This window comes from Henckelia pumila, chromosome 3, assembly GCF_033568475.1.
Source record: "Henckelia pumila isolate YLH828 chromosome 3, ASM3356847v2, whole genome shotgun sequence".
Classification (NCBI taxonomy): domain Eukaryota; kingdom Viridiplantae; phylum Streptophyta; class Magnoliopsida; order Lamiales; family Gesneriaceae; genus Henckelia; species Henckelia pumila.
The window spans coordinates 176,351,421-176,365,819 of record NC_133122.1 but is presented as its reverse complement, the minus strand read 5'-3'; the positions used below and the strand labels follow the sequence as shown (position 1 = coordinate 176,365,819).

Sequence of the window (14,399 nt, the reverse complement as noted above, 5' to 3'; positions counted from 1 at the left end):
TACATAAAAGTCATCATGCTCACCTGCACCATATAAGCGTAGTGAGCCTAGGGGCTCAACATGTCTAATCCTTTATAACAAGGTTAAAAATAATGCATCACGTAGATACTAATACATATACATGTACATGAGCATGCATGGAAACATTTTTCATAACATAAATGCTGAATCATAATAACATAACTTTCTTCATCATACATAACATAATTGAGCATGTCATAAATATAAAAACTGAGTATGGTCATATCCATTAATGTGACTAATAACTGTGCCGACTGATCAGTCTAAAGAACCATCGTACGTGGCGGTGGATAAATCCACCTCTATGCTGGTAGTAAACTACCTCTGTGCCAGTGGTAAAACCACTTCTATGCCGGTAGTAGAATTACCTCTGTGTCAGTGGTAAAACCACTTCTATGCTATCACATCACTTCAATTTCCATAAAAATATTTTTCTGCTCACATAACATTCATCATAAAATTATTTCATGTATGCATGCATTGAAAATATGTCCGTAATATATATTTAATTAATTTTTTTCATAATAAAATATATTTATACTTAAAATAAACTTCATGCATAAAAACAATTAAATATATATTCCGGACTTAGTTATTTTTCATGGGTTGGTCCAGACTGCTGGTCTCTCTACTAAGCCCCTTAACTGACTTAAAGCCCATTAAATAACTTAAAGCCCATGATTAAATAAATAAATTTAAAAATTATAATTTTAACTAAAATAAATTACTTAAATATTATTGGGCTTAATTAAAAATATTTAGGCCCATTAACTAATTAATTTATAAAAATTCTTGGACTGGCCCAATAAAATCACTGACTGGCCCAAAAATTTCTATGAGCCCACAAGCCCATAAAAATCATCGGGCTAACTTAAAAATAATTTTGACCAAATAAAATTATTTGGTTTATAATTAATTTGCCCAAAAACCAATTAAAACATTAAACACCTAAACATTAAAAACACTCGAGCCCGGCCCACCTAACTCGGACCCAGACTCACCTGACCCGACCCAATACCCTACAGACCCGACCCACTACCCTGACCCGACCCGGATCCACCCAAAACCCCAAGCCGTAGCCCCCCCTCCCCACATACGTGACCTGCACATAATTGTGCAGGTCTCGGCCGTGTAGCAGTAGGCCTTTATGGCCTGCTTCCGGCCAGCTCCGGCCACCCACCGGCCGAAGCTCCACAGCCTCGACCTAGCCAACGTCAATACGGTTCCAACGAGCCATCCCTTGCTTTAACCCGATATCTATACAGCCCTAGCGAACCATTTTCAAAATCCCGAAAACCACCGTAATTTGCTTTGCAACCAACACAAAACCGATCGTTCATGGATTTCCCAGCCCTTAACAACCAAGCCACCTTGAACACTAGACTCCTAGGGACCCTAGGACACCCCTTGACAGTGAGTCACCAGCCCTGGACCGAGCCATGCTAGGAAAAACGTGAGTGAGACCATTAACCATCAACCATGCAACAAAACCGTACATGCTTGCATAAATTCAAAGTTTTCATGATAAAAATCTGAAATAAAAATATCATGTATGAATAATAGCTCATATGGTGGCCAAATAAAAGTTTTTAGACATGCCTTTTAAATTATTGACGAAGAATATCGCGTGTACGGGTCTCCGGGACGACGAACGAACCAAAAACTTCAAAGAAAAACTGATCGACTATGGTGGCTGCTTGTTTCTGTTGAAGCGTGAGAATGGAGGTGAGGAGGAAGGGAGTTTTCGGCTGAGTGGGGATAGGGTAGGGTAGGTTTAGGTTTAAATTATATGAGATAATATATTAATAGTAGATATTACTCAAAATAAATATATTATACCTTAAACAAAATCTTTAAAACTCTTAAAAATAATAATAATCTGATACTAAAACCATTATCCCGAAATTAAGAGTTGAGGGATTTTTAAATATTAATAAAAGTCAATAAAATAACTTATTTTGGCCAAAAATCAATTATTAAATAAATATATAACTAAATACTAAAATTTTCTTGACAAAATACCTTAAAATAATCTTAAGGCTCATAAAACTCATAAAATATTTTTGGCTCAAAAGTTGGTATCTCGTCCGTCCTCGGTCCCGTCTACGCGATCAACTCAATAAAATTCTCAAAAATCTAAAAATACCATAATTGCGGGTTAAATGATAAAATAAATTTAAATCATGCATATAATTCACATAATAACACATAAATGTCATTTAACCCAAATATAATTTTTTTTAAAATAATTAATTTCCCTAATTATGCATGCGAATTTACGTATTAAAATTTTCGGGTGTTACAAATGTTTCTTCTAAACTTACTAAAGCACAACTTTTATTAAGGAAACGGACGAAACGTCCACGAGGATCCTCAAGTTTCAGTCAGGAACTTGAGAATTATTTTACCACTACTTTTGATTTTAGTGATACAGATGAGGAAAACTTCGACATTTTGAGATGGTGGTCGCAAAAAACACAAATATATCCAATTTTGGCTATAATGGCAAAAAAAATTCTAGCTTGTCCGGTTTCAACAGTTGCAGTGGAGCAAACATTTAGTATTGGAGGAAATATATTGGACGAGAGACGTTCTAGCTTAAGGCCGGAAAACTTGGAAGCCCAATGTTTGCTCAATGATTGGTCAAAGCCGCTACTCGAACACAACATATTCAAAGTGATGAAGAAGACCAAGATGATACCGAAGGAACATCCGGAACTACGATGGGAGGAAATGCGAGTGAAGTAGAATAAAATGTAATAGATTTGTAATATTAAATCATAAGATATTAAGATGTTGAAATTCTAATATATTGTTTATTTAATAAATGTAATAGATTTTTATTATGGAGATATGAAATATTTAATTGAGATTATTTAAAGAATATGTCTTATTAAAAATTTGTTTAAAAATTTAAAAAAAATTAAATTTCGAAGCTCTGAACCTTCGAATTACATTCGAAGGCTGACATTGCAGCGCTGGTGCGCTGCAATTATTATTATTATTTTTTAAAATGGCACGGTTAGCCCGGACCCTGAACCGGCGGTTAACCGGACCCGGACCGGAACCGCCGGTTCACCGACCCGGACCGGAACCGGCCATTGGCGGGCCGGTTAAGGGTTGGCTAAATGCCAATCCGGACCCGACGAGTCCGACCCAGATCGGGACCGGACCCGGACCGTGCCTAGATCTAGTTGTAAGGGTAAATTGTAAATAAAATTTAAAATATAAAAATATTATTAAATTTACTATATTTAACTTTTTTATGTGATGATTCATCACGTGTGTGTATATATATATATATATATATATAATAATTTATTCTGTACCGATGCTCCACCCTTAAAAAAATTACTGGATCCGGTCACAGCTCTGTAGTTTTACGATTTTCTGTATGAATACATGGAACCGGGACATTTCCGCCTTCCCTCCAACCTTAGGCTATTGAAGAAAATGATGAAGCAGCCATTTCTTCACATCGATATCGTGTCTTATTTATTATTTATTTATTTTTGACAGACGGAAGCTTTGTGCAGCTAGATTATAGAGAAAAATCGAAGTGCCGGGTATGTTTTGTGGAGTGTAGTTCGATTTCTTTGTTTTTCTTTTTGTTTCTTGAGCTTTATTTTCTTGATTGTTTTTTTAATTTTTTGGCGATCGCACTTTTGGACCATGTTGCGACTACTCGTTTTCTAGATGGTTCTGTTCAAGATTTTTCTTTGGGAAGAATGAATATTATTTATGTTTCAATTTGTCCGTTGATTAGTTGGGTGTTGATGAAACTTTGTGTTTTGAGGGTTAGGTTTTTGGGTTTTATTCAAGCTTACTAAAAGTTTTGATTGGAGACAAGATGTTGCCATATAAGTATAAATATTTGTCACTAGTTATTTATTATGTCAAGCTATAATGTTCTTAGAGCCAATCATCTGTGGACTTCCCTCACAGCTACGACGAATGCAAGCTTTGAACTGAGTGCAGTTACTATTGATGGGAACGTCTCAAGATTTCTTGGTTTTTTTTCCCTTGGCTTTTCTAATACTTTGATCAGTTGTTGCATCTGGATACTCGGTCTATTCAAATCAGAATCTTTGTTCTTTAGATGCCAAATCTTCTTTGTTATATAACTCAGGGCTCAGATAGACTTTGTGAATTCATATCTTTATTTATTAATGAAGGAATGTAAACAACATGCATGTGGGGATCAGGCCATTCATATAGCATGGAGACCTGCAACTGCGTTGAGCCATTGTGGCCTGCTGATGAATTGTTGATGAAATACCAGTACATTTCAGATTTATTCATTGCATTGGCATATTTTTCAATTCCTTTGGAATTGATCTACTTTGTTAAGAAATCTGCCGTGTTTCCATATAGATGGGTTTTTGTCCAGTTTGGTGCATTCATTGTTCTTTGTGGAGCGACACACCTTATTAATTTATGGACATTTACCATTCATACAAGAACCTTGGCAATTGTCATGACCATTTCGAAAATGTTGATGGCTTTAGTGTCCTGTGCTACAGCTCTGACGCTGGTGCATATCATCCCTGATTTATTGAGTGTCAAAACTAGGGAGCTATTTTTGAAAAATAAGGCTGTTGAGCTGGATAGAGAAATGGGATTGATTCGGACTCAAGAAGAAACTGGCAGACATGTTAGAATGCTAACTCATGAAATAAGAAGCATTCTTCATAGGCATACAATACTGACGACCACGTTCGTTGAGCTGGGAATAACGTTGGCTCTGGAAGAGTGTGGATTATGGATGCCGACACGTACAAGATTAGAGCTTCAACTTAACTACACTCTCCGTTACCAAAACCCAGTAGGACTAACTGTACCTATTCAACTTCCTGTGATCAATCAAGTGTTCAACGCTGATCATGCTGTGAAAATCTCTCCCAATTCTCCGATTGCTAGATTTCGACCTGCTGGAAAATACTTGCCTGGTGAGGTGGTTGCTGTTCGTGTCCCACTACTGCATCTTTCCAATTTCCAGATACACGATTGGCCAGAACTTTCCACAAAACGCTATGCTTTGATGGTTTTGATGCTACCTTCAGATAGTGCAAGACAATGGCATGTCCACGAGCTGGAGCTTGTTGAAGTGGTGGCGGACCAGGTTCTAATTTTGTCATATCTATGCCCCAGTCATATGCAAACATTTCCATGCTCCCCTCATCATGTAGTTATATGATGATATCTTGGAATTTCTTTCCTGTTTGATTATCCTTGCAACAGGTAGCTGTTGCTCTTTCACATGCTGCAATTCTGGAAGAGTCTACGAGGGCGAGAGATCTTCTTATGGAACAGAATATTGCTCTTGATCTAGCAAGAAGAGAAGCAGAGACGGCAGTTGGAGCTCGTAATGATTTCTTGGCTGTAATGAATCATGAAATGAGAACTCCCATGCATGCTATTATTGCTCTATCATCCTCGCTTCAAGAAACTGAGCTCACACCCGAGCAACGTCTGATGGTTGAGACAATCCTTAAGAGCAGTAACCTTTTGGCTACGCTTATCAATGATGTCTTAGATCTTTCAAGGCTTGAAGATGGTAGCCTTCAACTTGAGTTAGGAAGTTTTAGCCCTCATGCACTATTTAGAGAGGTACTCGTACTGCCTTGCTTGTTTTGACTTACGTTCTGTTTCATGCTTCTTGCTAACAGAGACACCCACCTCTTATCATAGGTCCTGAACTTGATAAAACCTGTAGCATCAGTGAAGAAGTTACATTTTACATTGAATTTATCTCCAGATGTGCCTGAGTGCGCCATTGGGGATGAAAAAAGGCTGATGCAAGTTCTTTTAAACGTCATTGGTAATGCTGTCAATTTCTCGAAAGAAGGTGGCATCTCTATTTCTGCTTCTGAAGCAAAACCAGACGAGCTAAGAAATCCTCGAGCTCCTGACTTTTTATCTATACCTAGTGATAAACACTTCTATTTGCATGTACAAGTTTGATTCTGTTTCTAGTTCTCTCTTGTTTTATTTACTGGGTTTTTCCTTTATTCCTTTCTAGCTTTCAATATGAATTCTTTATGTTTTATAGGTAAAAGATACTGGTTCTGGAATAAATCCCCAAGATATTTCGAAATTTTTCATGAAATTTGCGCAAAGTCAACCTCTAGCTAATAAAAATTCTGATGGTAGTGGACTGGGTCTTGCAATTTGTAAGAGGTATGAAGTTCCAGCTGATTCTGTCTTCTGAATTAAAAACCTTTTTGGAATGACTTTTGCACTTTTTTCATTGGAACTTATGATCAGGTTTGTAAATCTCATGGAAGGGCAAATTTGGATCGAAAGTGACGGTCTCGACAAGGGCTCAAAGTCGTGGTAATGGATGATAACTGGTTCGTAATTCATACACCTCATTAAATCATAAAAAAAATCAAACATTATAACTTATAATCGTTTAGGTTGTGTTTGAATGGAAGGATTTGAATTGTACGTGAGTTATAGGCTCGATGTAGGCAGCAACTTTGGCTATTATAAATAATATTCTTGCCACATACAATACACAAGATTGATGAACAATTTGTGATGCAGTGTCAGCCGTATGGTGACCAAAGGCCTCCTACTGCATCTGGGATGTGATGTTTTAGCTGTTGGCTCGGGAGACGAGTGTGTCAACGTTGTCACGAACGAACACAGGGTGTTGTTCCTCGATGTGAGCATGCCGATCACTGAACATTTTGAGGTTGCTATACGGATACGTGAAAAGTTCGCGAAACAATCCAATCGCCATCTTGTTGTAGCACTCACAGGAAACACAGACAAAATCATCAAAGAGAACTGCTTGCGGGTGGGTATGGATGGAGTCGTGGTAAAACCAGTGTCTATAGATAAGATCAGAAGCATTTTGTTTGAGCTCTTAAAGCATGGATTTCTGGCCGAATCCCAGAGGGTTATTTGATCAAAACACATCCATATGGTGATTCAACTTACTTTTTAGTCTAGCATAGTTTGGTTTGATGTAATGAAATTTCTCAATCCCCCGAGTACTGGCGTCGAAATCATCTGTCTTGATAATTTTAGAGCAACATCTGGAAATCCAGGGGATATTTGGGAAAATAGACTAGTCAAACATTTTTTTTTAAAAAAATTAACCTCCCCAAGTGTATTTGAAATATACCACAAGAGGTCATTTTTTTTAAAAAAATGATTGACCGATGTTAGATCATAAAATACCTCGAAATAAATCAAGGCTTGTAAACCTGCCTATCTTTGTATAACATGATGATCCAGTCGACCCTATGCGACAGGCTCGTGTTGGTAAAGGTTTTAAAGTTAATTTAATTCACAAGTTAATCAACCGTATAACTCTCATACCAAAATCGACAGAAACAAGAAGCAAAAGTGAATCAAAACACGAGAAAATTTTAATTATTTTCAAAATCAAATTATATACCTTGATTTGCTTGAGCTGAACTTGCACCACCAAACTTATAAATCAACTGCATGCTTATAACTATATATACTCATATTTCTACTAATTACTACGATTATTTTTCCCTTTTTCCAATTATATTCATATATAAATCCTCGACATTGCTGAATAAAAAATACAATAATATATAAACCCAAAATATTAGAAGGTTTACACAATAAGTTTGTTATAATTGAGTTTGACCCGATTATCCAAATACAGTGGTGGCCCATTTGCATGGAGAATTTATTTTATTTTATTTTTATTTACTAAAAATAGAAGAGCGAAAATATAACAAGGCAATCTAGTGAATTGATTGAGTATTGATCGCTGAATTTCTCGCGTCTGGTATGATGAATCCTTCATGTGATTTAGCATCACATGTAATGTTGTAATTATTCACCGACGTTTTGCGTGAACATGTCATTCTCGTGGCTTTGATAAAGGAATTTTAAGATTCTTTTTTAATTTTGCTTCCAGATTCAACTGTTGGTTTGTATAATTTCGCTGATCCAATTTGTTATCTGATCTGTTTTTAAATTTTATTATGCATTCTCGAATTCGATGAATTTATACATTCCCTCTTCAAATTCTGACGAAATATTGAGATTAGTTGGAGCAAGCTGGTGTTATGATTTGCATTTGTTCTGTTTGCAGAAATGATTCAGTGAGACCATTATATTTGTGGCAAAAGTGTCTCTAGTACATCAAGTGGGGGGGCTTTTGGCAACATGACGTCCCCATTGCATCGCCATGTACGCTCGGGTTCGGCCGGAGTTGCAAATATGAGGAGACCACAGAACACCAAAGTGGCAGCTCAAAGGCTTGCTCAGGTCATGGCTCATCAACCTGCGGACGACGAAGATGATGAGGATGACTTGTATGATTTTGAATCGGCTGTTCCATCCGTTGGCATCGGACTTGCGGGTGGAAAGAAAACCAGAAATCGTTCTCCAACAGTAAGAAGCTTGCACATACATATATCACATATGAAATATCTTCAGAGAGTACTGATCATATTGCATCTCTTGAGCATTAGTTACCGTGAGTTACCTAGTAATAATTCCTATCTGTATCAAGTTTAAAAGCATTTTTACATTGCTTTTTAGACAGGTCGTACCACAGTAGTACAACCGCCATCTGCTCGTTTGACGTTTGTGCCTAGACCATCTGCGACTGTTGGTTCGGTGGAAGAGCAGCCTTTATCAGCTCACTCAGCCTCTCTTCTCCGACCATCAAATTCCAAGCCGGTAGATCCTATAACTAGACATTTCCCTCAACCCAAAGAAGACTATGCTGAAGAATTAAATGCACCATCTGCTCGTTCTACTGTTGTTAGAAGATCACCTTCTTATATTAGCTTGGATGATCAGCCTCCATCAGCTCGTTTTGAGTCACCTGGCGGTAGAAATGTAGCGGTCAAGACTGTTTCCATGGTACCACCAAGCATACCTATATCGCATAAGCCAGTGGTGTCGGGAATTCTAGCAGAGACGCAACAAAATAGAATCAAGGATAAAAGGTGTTTTTACTTTATGCATCTTTTTTAAATTACATAGATGAATAATTTGTAAAAAATATTTGATCTTATTCAAAAAATGTTTGACTTGGATCCTCTTTTCATTCACCGTCTTATTTTTTATGGTTCTAAAAATTGTACTTCATATGATCCAATTTTTGATACCTCAATATCAATGAGTTCGACTTTGTATGAATGAAAATGGTAGTAACTTACTCTTCTCCCCTTAGGTAAGTGAAAAACAAGAGTCTTGCATTGTCTTATGATGTCGATTTGGTTCGATGTTCCACTTTCATATATGCCATATATACACGATCCTTCAAATTCCAGGTTATCTCTGGACTTTGGAACTTTCAAATACAAAGAGTCTAGCGACCAACAGTCTGCTGCTTTGAAAGATGAGGTACATTTATGAACTTTGGAGTGATTTTGACAGTTTCTGTGATCTTTCATTTATATTCTTTTAACCTGCTTACAAATGACAATTGGTACATCAAATTGCAGCTTGACGTGCTCCAGGAAGAAAATGATAATTTATTGGAAAAGGTTATTTTTCTAGCTAATAACTTTATAACTCATGATTTGTTTATTTTGTGTGGCAAGTCTCGTCTCGCATGTGGGATTTGGATCAAATTTGTGATATCATATCAATTAGCATTTCACATTCACTTCTTCTATTCAGCTGCGTATTGCAGAAAAAAGGTGTGAGGAGTCCGAAGTAAGAACTATGCAGCTTGAGCAACAGGTAACCCTGCAAGTGTATTCAAACTCCTTGACCTAAGGCTGCAAATTTATGTTACATTTTTTTCTTTATAGCACGTGAGAACCTTTACATCATTTTTAAACCTTGATCATACTATCGCCTACATTTCTGAATTCAGGAGATTTTGAACTTTGGGTTTAGTGATATCTCTTGGTCTTGTTCTAGATTGAATCTCTTGGAGGAGGCATATCTTTAGAAGCCCGCCTTCTGAGCAGGTAAATTATTTTAAATCTCTCTTGCAAAACACAGTGAATGTCAGATTTAAATTCTGTTCCGTGGCAGGAAGGAAGCTGATCTTCAGAAACGAGAGGTATGTAGAATGAGAATGATCATCTAGCGACTCATGTTTTCATATTCACTTTGAATCAACTTTGTTAGGCCGCTCTTAAAGTTTCAGCACAGATCTATGGTGGAAGTGATGAGGAGATTGCCGCCCTCCGAATGGAAGCTGAGGTTATTAGAATATTCAACTCCAACTTTTATTTCATTTGTTCCGATGCCAATGTTTCAATGGGTTTGGACTATGTAGACAATAATTGATTTCGTTGCTCTATATAACAACAATCAGACATGCACTTGATCTGTTGTACAATTTAACCAAATATAATATCCGGACGTCTGTCATGCTCACCTCTTTCAAACTTTGTGTTTGATTATGGCATGCGTCTCATTAGCCTTAAATTTAATAACTGACAGAGGTCTAAAGGGGTATTCAGAATGTGAATTAGTTGTTTCTTTTTTTTTTTTTTCTTTTTTTTTTTCAACAAGAATGCAAGGAATGAAGCTACATCAGCTTTGGAGCAGCTCAATAGTGCTGAATCTGAAGTCAAATCACTTCGGATAATGGCACAAAGAATGATATTGACTCAAGAAGAAATGGTATCAGCAAATAAAAACTTTTCATACCTATATTTTCTTGATCCCTTTTCTCTGTTCATACTTGTGTCATTGACAGTCCCTCACTTTAGGAAGAGGTTGTTCTCAAAAGATGTTGGCTTGCTCGGTACTGGAGTTTATGTCTTCGCCATGGTAATTTTCTTTTATCCATAACATTCTCATCAGAAATACTTTGTTTCTCTTCATTGTCAAGCAGGGGCAACCAGGTTTGAGTTGAGCCGGCAGTTGCGCACCCACCTGGGAATAATCATAGTATTAATTTGATCCTTGGAGAACCAATAGCCACGCGAATAAAATTGATAATCATATACAGGGAAGATTAAAAATGTTACAGCCCATAGTTACAGAACTAAAAAAGAAAGTTTGTTCTATTTTTCTATGCATTGCAGGTATCTACTCTGAGATTGCTGGGGCAAGATACAAATATTGGTCATCTGTTGCATCTCGTCCAGTCGAAATGATACTGGCTGCAGGTCAGAAGGCAACAGATGAAAACGCATCAAGTAAGCTCCCTAAGTAGTGAGATCCACTTTAGTACTCAATAAATGCAAATGAAATCACATACCAAAACTTGGTCTGTGGAAAATTTATTCACCTTTGCCGGTCCCAAGCAGGCCAGATAAACAAGGGTCGCAGTTGGTTGATTGGCCTATATAACGCTACAATGAATCCTACAATCATCCTATATCCATGGATTTTACTCAACGTCATCAGATGATGAGTGAAATACTGACAAGACCATCATCAAAGTCTAGATATGATGCCAGGCTTTCATTTTACAAATCATTTCTGCTAACTATTTTTCATTCTTTGGTTGAGATTTACTTAATTATTTTTTCAATATGATTCCAAAATATTTTAATTATCACAACACTATTTATCTATATAATCCCATCAAATTTCTTATACCGATCTTCCATGACTTTATTTACCTCTTGTTTCGCAGTAAACAATGATCTAGAAGAAAGGGAGAAAGTCCTACTCCACCTGGATGATATCTCGACAAAAGCCGACGTTGAAAGCATGCTTTTAGTTGACAAGGGTCTCAGGGAACTGAACACACTTAAGGTCTGTGTTTCCACATTGATATGTTTATTGGAAAACCAAAACTGAAATCTTAATTATTTTATTTAGACTCGAGTAAGATGAAGTTTGTGTAATTATTTTTGAAGGTAGAGGAGGCAGTAACCATATTGATGGCCCAAAACCGTCGCCCCAGTATAGCAAAATCTGATTCAACAGGTTAAAAGGATTTTCCTCTTATAAATTGCATTCTATTGTTTTTTTTTTATCACCAGTTATTCTAGTAGAACTTTGTCTGTTCTAAAGTCAATTTTTTGATTGTCCTTTTTGCTAACGTAGATGAAATTAATCTACCAATTGAAGGTCAGAATTTTACAGAAACATTTGGTAAGTTTATGTACAAGATATTTTCAACAATATATTGTTCGCATTTATGTATTCTGTTATTCACACATCCGTATCCTTTGTTTCAGAATTGAGTGAAGAGGAGTATGAAGACGTTCTTCTAAAGCAGGTATTTGTCACACTACTGAAGGGAAAAGAGTTGGAATCATATTTTTAAAATTATCACAAGTAGTACTAAAGCCCCCTATGTTTTCAGGCTTGGTTGACATATTTTTGGAGAAGAGCGAAAAATCATGGATTGGAACCCGACATTGCTGAAGAAAGGCTGCAGTTCTGGATCAATCAAGATAACGTGACACCTGATTCGCATGATGCGGTGGATGGTATTATGCTCCCTTTCAATCTCTCAGATGTAGTGCAATGTTTGTTTTCCCTATGACATAACTTCAATTTGTTTTATGGCTCTCGTCGAACTCCCTTTTCATGATTGTTTGTGGAGAACGCTTCTGTATTTCTCGGTGACTATGGCCGCGGGTACTGTGTCATCCCAAGTTTTCATGTCACATTTTTCCGTTTCCCCGATTCTTTTGTCAACTTTGCAGTGATTGATATGAATATTAGACCAAATCCCGAATTAATCAACATTGCATGGTGGTTTGTGAAACCTCCCCACGTCATTTTAATGAATACGAGGTTAAAAATCAGATGAACAATGTGCTGTGCATGCCATGTATCAATCCAAGTTGTGTGAAACCTCTTCAGGCCGGGAACATGATATGTTACATCATGTTTCATTACAACTCGCAGATAACATAACCTATTTCTTTCTTTCTATATAACAGTCGAGCGTGGTTTGATGGAGCTAAGGAAGCTGGGGATCGAGACCAAGTTGTGGGAAGAATCTCGTAGAATAATCGATCCAGATTCAACCAAAAAAACTCTTCTGGGAATCGATTCTTAGAAGCTAAGATCTGCATTTATTTTTCCTTGCGAGTATTACATCAAAATGTCCTAAGATTATTTTATATTGAACTGACATGTATGAACCAAGAGACCTAATACCATATTTGAAGTCCAAACGTGTCTAAAAATTACATTGAATTACACACTGCACATGAAATTACAAAATTATCCCTCAATTTTATTTGAAAAAATTCTTTTCAAAATAAATTAAGGATATTTATGTAATTTCAAGTGCAACGTGTAACCCAACGTATAACCCTCCGTGTACATGTAACATCACCCTTCACAAAAACACTCATATGAGATTGGTGAAAAATAAAAGTTTTCAACATTTTAAAGGGAGCAATGTGCATTTAGACGTAGAAGTCCAAAAAGCCAGACTTTTTTATTTCTGAATTTTTTTAATTCTCGTATTCTGATAGAAGATATCCCAAAAAAGCTTTTTTAAAAACAATCATCATCATAATTTATTTTCTTTTTTTTTTTGGGTATACAAAATATTTGTATTCAAACAAATTGATTCTAGCACTGATATATCAATATTATTTCTTAAAATGAAAGTCCACGATGGGGGTGGGGAGAAATTACGGAAATTTAATGTGGCTTGCCCCCAAAGGAAATCTGCCCCGGGCAGTATGAACAAGAGATTTTCATGCTAATTCCCATTTTCAACTTTGCCACACCACATACTTGATTCGATTTAACAATTGTGACTTTATAATAATAATACTTATGTATGGTCACGATTTAAAATTGGGAAAATTGTTGAATTCGACATTCAACTGAGACCCTTTTTGTCCCATTTTAGCTTTAGATTGATTGATTCTGATTCATTTCCATTACGTGTATGATGACATTTGTGATTTAACTAGTTTGTGATGCAATTTGTCGGTTCATCTTCCAACCGACTCCAATTATGAAAACCCAATTAAATTGGAATTTCAACAAATATCATCAAATTTCAAATAAATCCATTTTTTATATATAAAAGAAAAAAAGATACATCAACTGTATATTTGTTGAATATTACACTTTTTCTTATAAATTAATCATAAAAATCGGATATATATTTTCAAAATCATAACCACTAAATATAAAAATAGGTCAACATAAAAAGATAATAGAAAAAATCTAAGCTATGTAGATTTTAAGAAAATATATAGCCTGTTCGATTTTGTTGGTGTTCTAAAAATAATCGGAAGCAAACCCATAAACTGATTTTTTTGTTTTGTTTTTTTCTTTTAAACACGTGAAGTACCAAATAGCCAAACTTCTAATTTAAGTGATTTGATCAATTTAACTGAAATTTTATCAACTGTAATTGCGATTGAGAGTAAGGTAGAAATACAGAGTATAATATAATAAAGTATCATTTTATTCAATCAGTGTTTTAATAGGTTAAAAATATTGTTGGAAGTATTTATTGATGGCAAAAACTC

At 36.1% G+C, this 14,399-nt stretch overlaps 1 protein-coding gene and 1 pseudogene across 2 annotated transcripts; both read left to right on the top strand.

The window, feature by feature from the left end:
• Positions 1-3,372: 3,372 nt before the first annotated feature.
• LOC140887548 (ethylene receptor 1-like) lies at positions 3,373-7,130 on the top strand (annotated as a pseudogene).
• A 473-nt stretch (positions 7,131-7,603) lies between these two features.
• On the top strand, positions 7,604-13,061 carry LOC140887804 (coiled-coil domain-containing protein SCD2-like). Of its 2 annotated transcripts, none has more exons than XM_073295294.1 (18): positions 7,604-7,798; positions 8,108-8,409; positions 8,560-8,972; positions 9,300-9,372; positions 9,474-9,515; positions 9,652-9,714; positions 9,898-9,947; positions 10,015-10,042; positions 10,111-10,185; positions 10,501-10,611; positions 10,701-10,761; positions 11,019-11,132; positions 11,576-11,697; positions 11,802-11,871; positions 11,992-12,039; positions 12,126-12,166; positions 12,254-12,380; positions 12,840-13,061. In XM_073295294.1, the coding sequence occupies exons 2-18, from the start codon at positions 8,182-8,184 to the stop codon at positions 12,956-12,958; spliced, it is 1,785 nt and encodes a 594-aa protein (XP_073151395.1). In that variant the 5' UTR covers positions 7,604-7,798; positions 8,108-8,181; the 3' UTR covers positions 12,959-13,061. The 2 variants fall into 2 exon arrangements, with proteins under 2 accessions (XP_073151395.1, XP_073151396.1); XM_073295295.1 differs by lacking the exon at positions 7,604-7,798 and adding an exon at positions 7,907-7,942.
• The last annotated feature ends 1,338 nt before the right edge of the window (positions 13,062-14,399 follow it).

What these genes read in the sequence shown, in the direction of transcription:
- LOC140887804 (XM_073295294.1), top strand. Translation starts at nt 8,182, where the DNA reads ATGACGTCCCCATTGCATCGCCATGTACGCTCGGGTTCGGCCGGAGTT. An exon ending in AGCAAAATCTGATTCAACAG is followed by an intron (nt 11,872 to 11,991) that starts GTTAAAAGGATT and finishes TTGCTAACGTAG; the next exon opens with ATGAAATTAATCTACCAATT. An exon ending in TTCGCATGATGCGGTGGATG is followed by an intron (nt 12,381 to 12,839) that starts GTATTATGCTCC and finishes TCTATATAACAG; the next exon opens with TCGAGCGTGGTTTGATGGAG.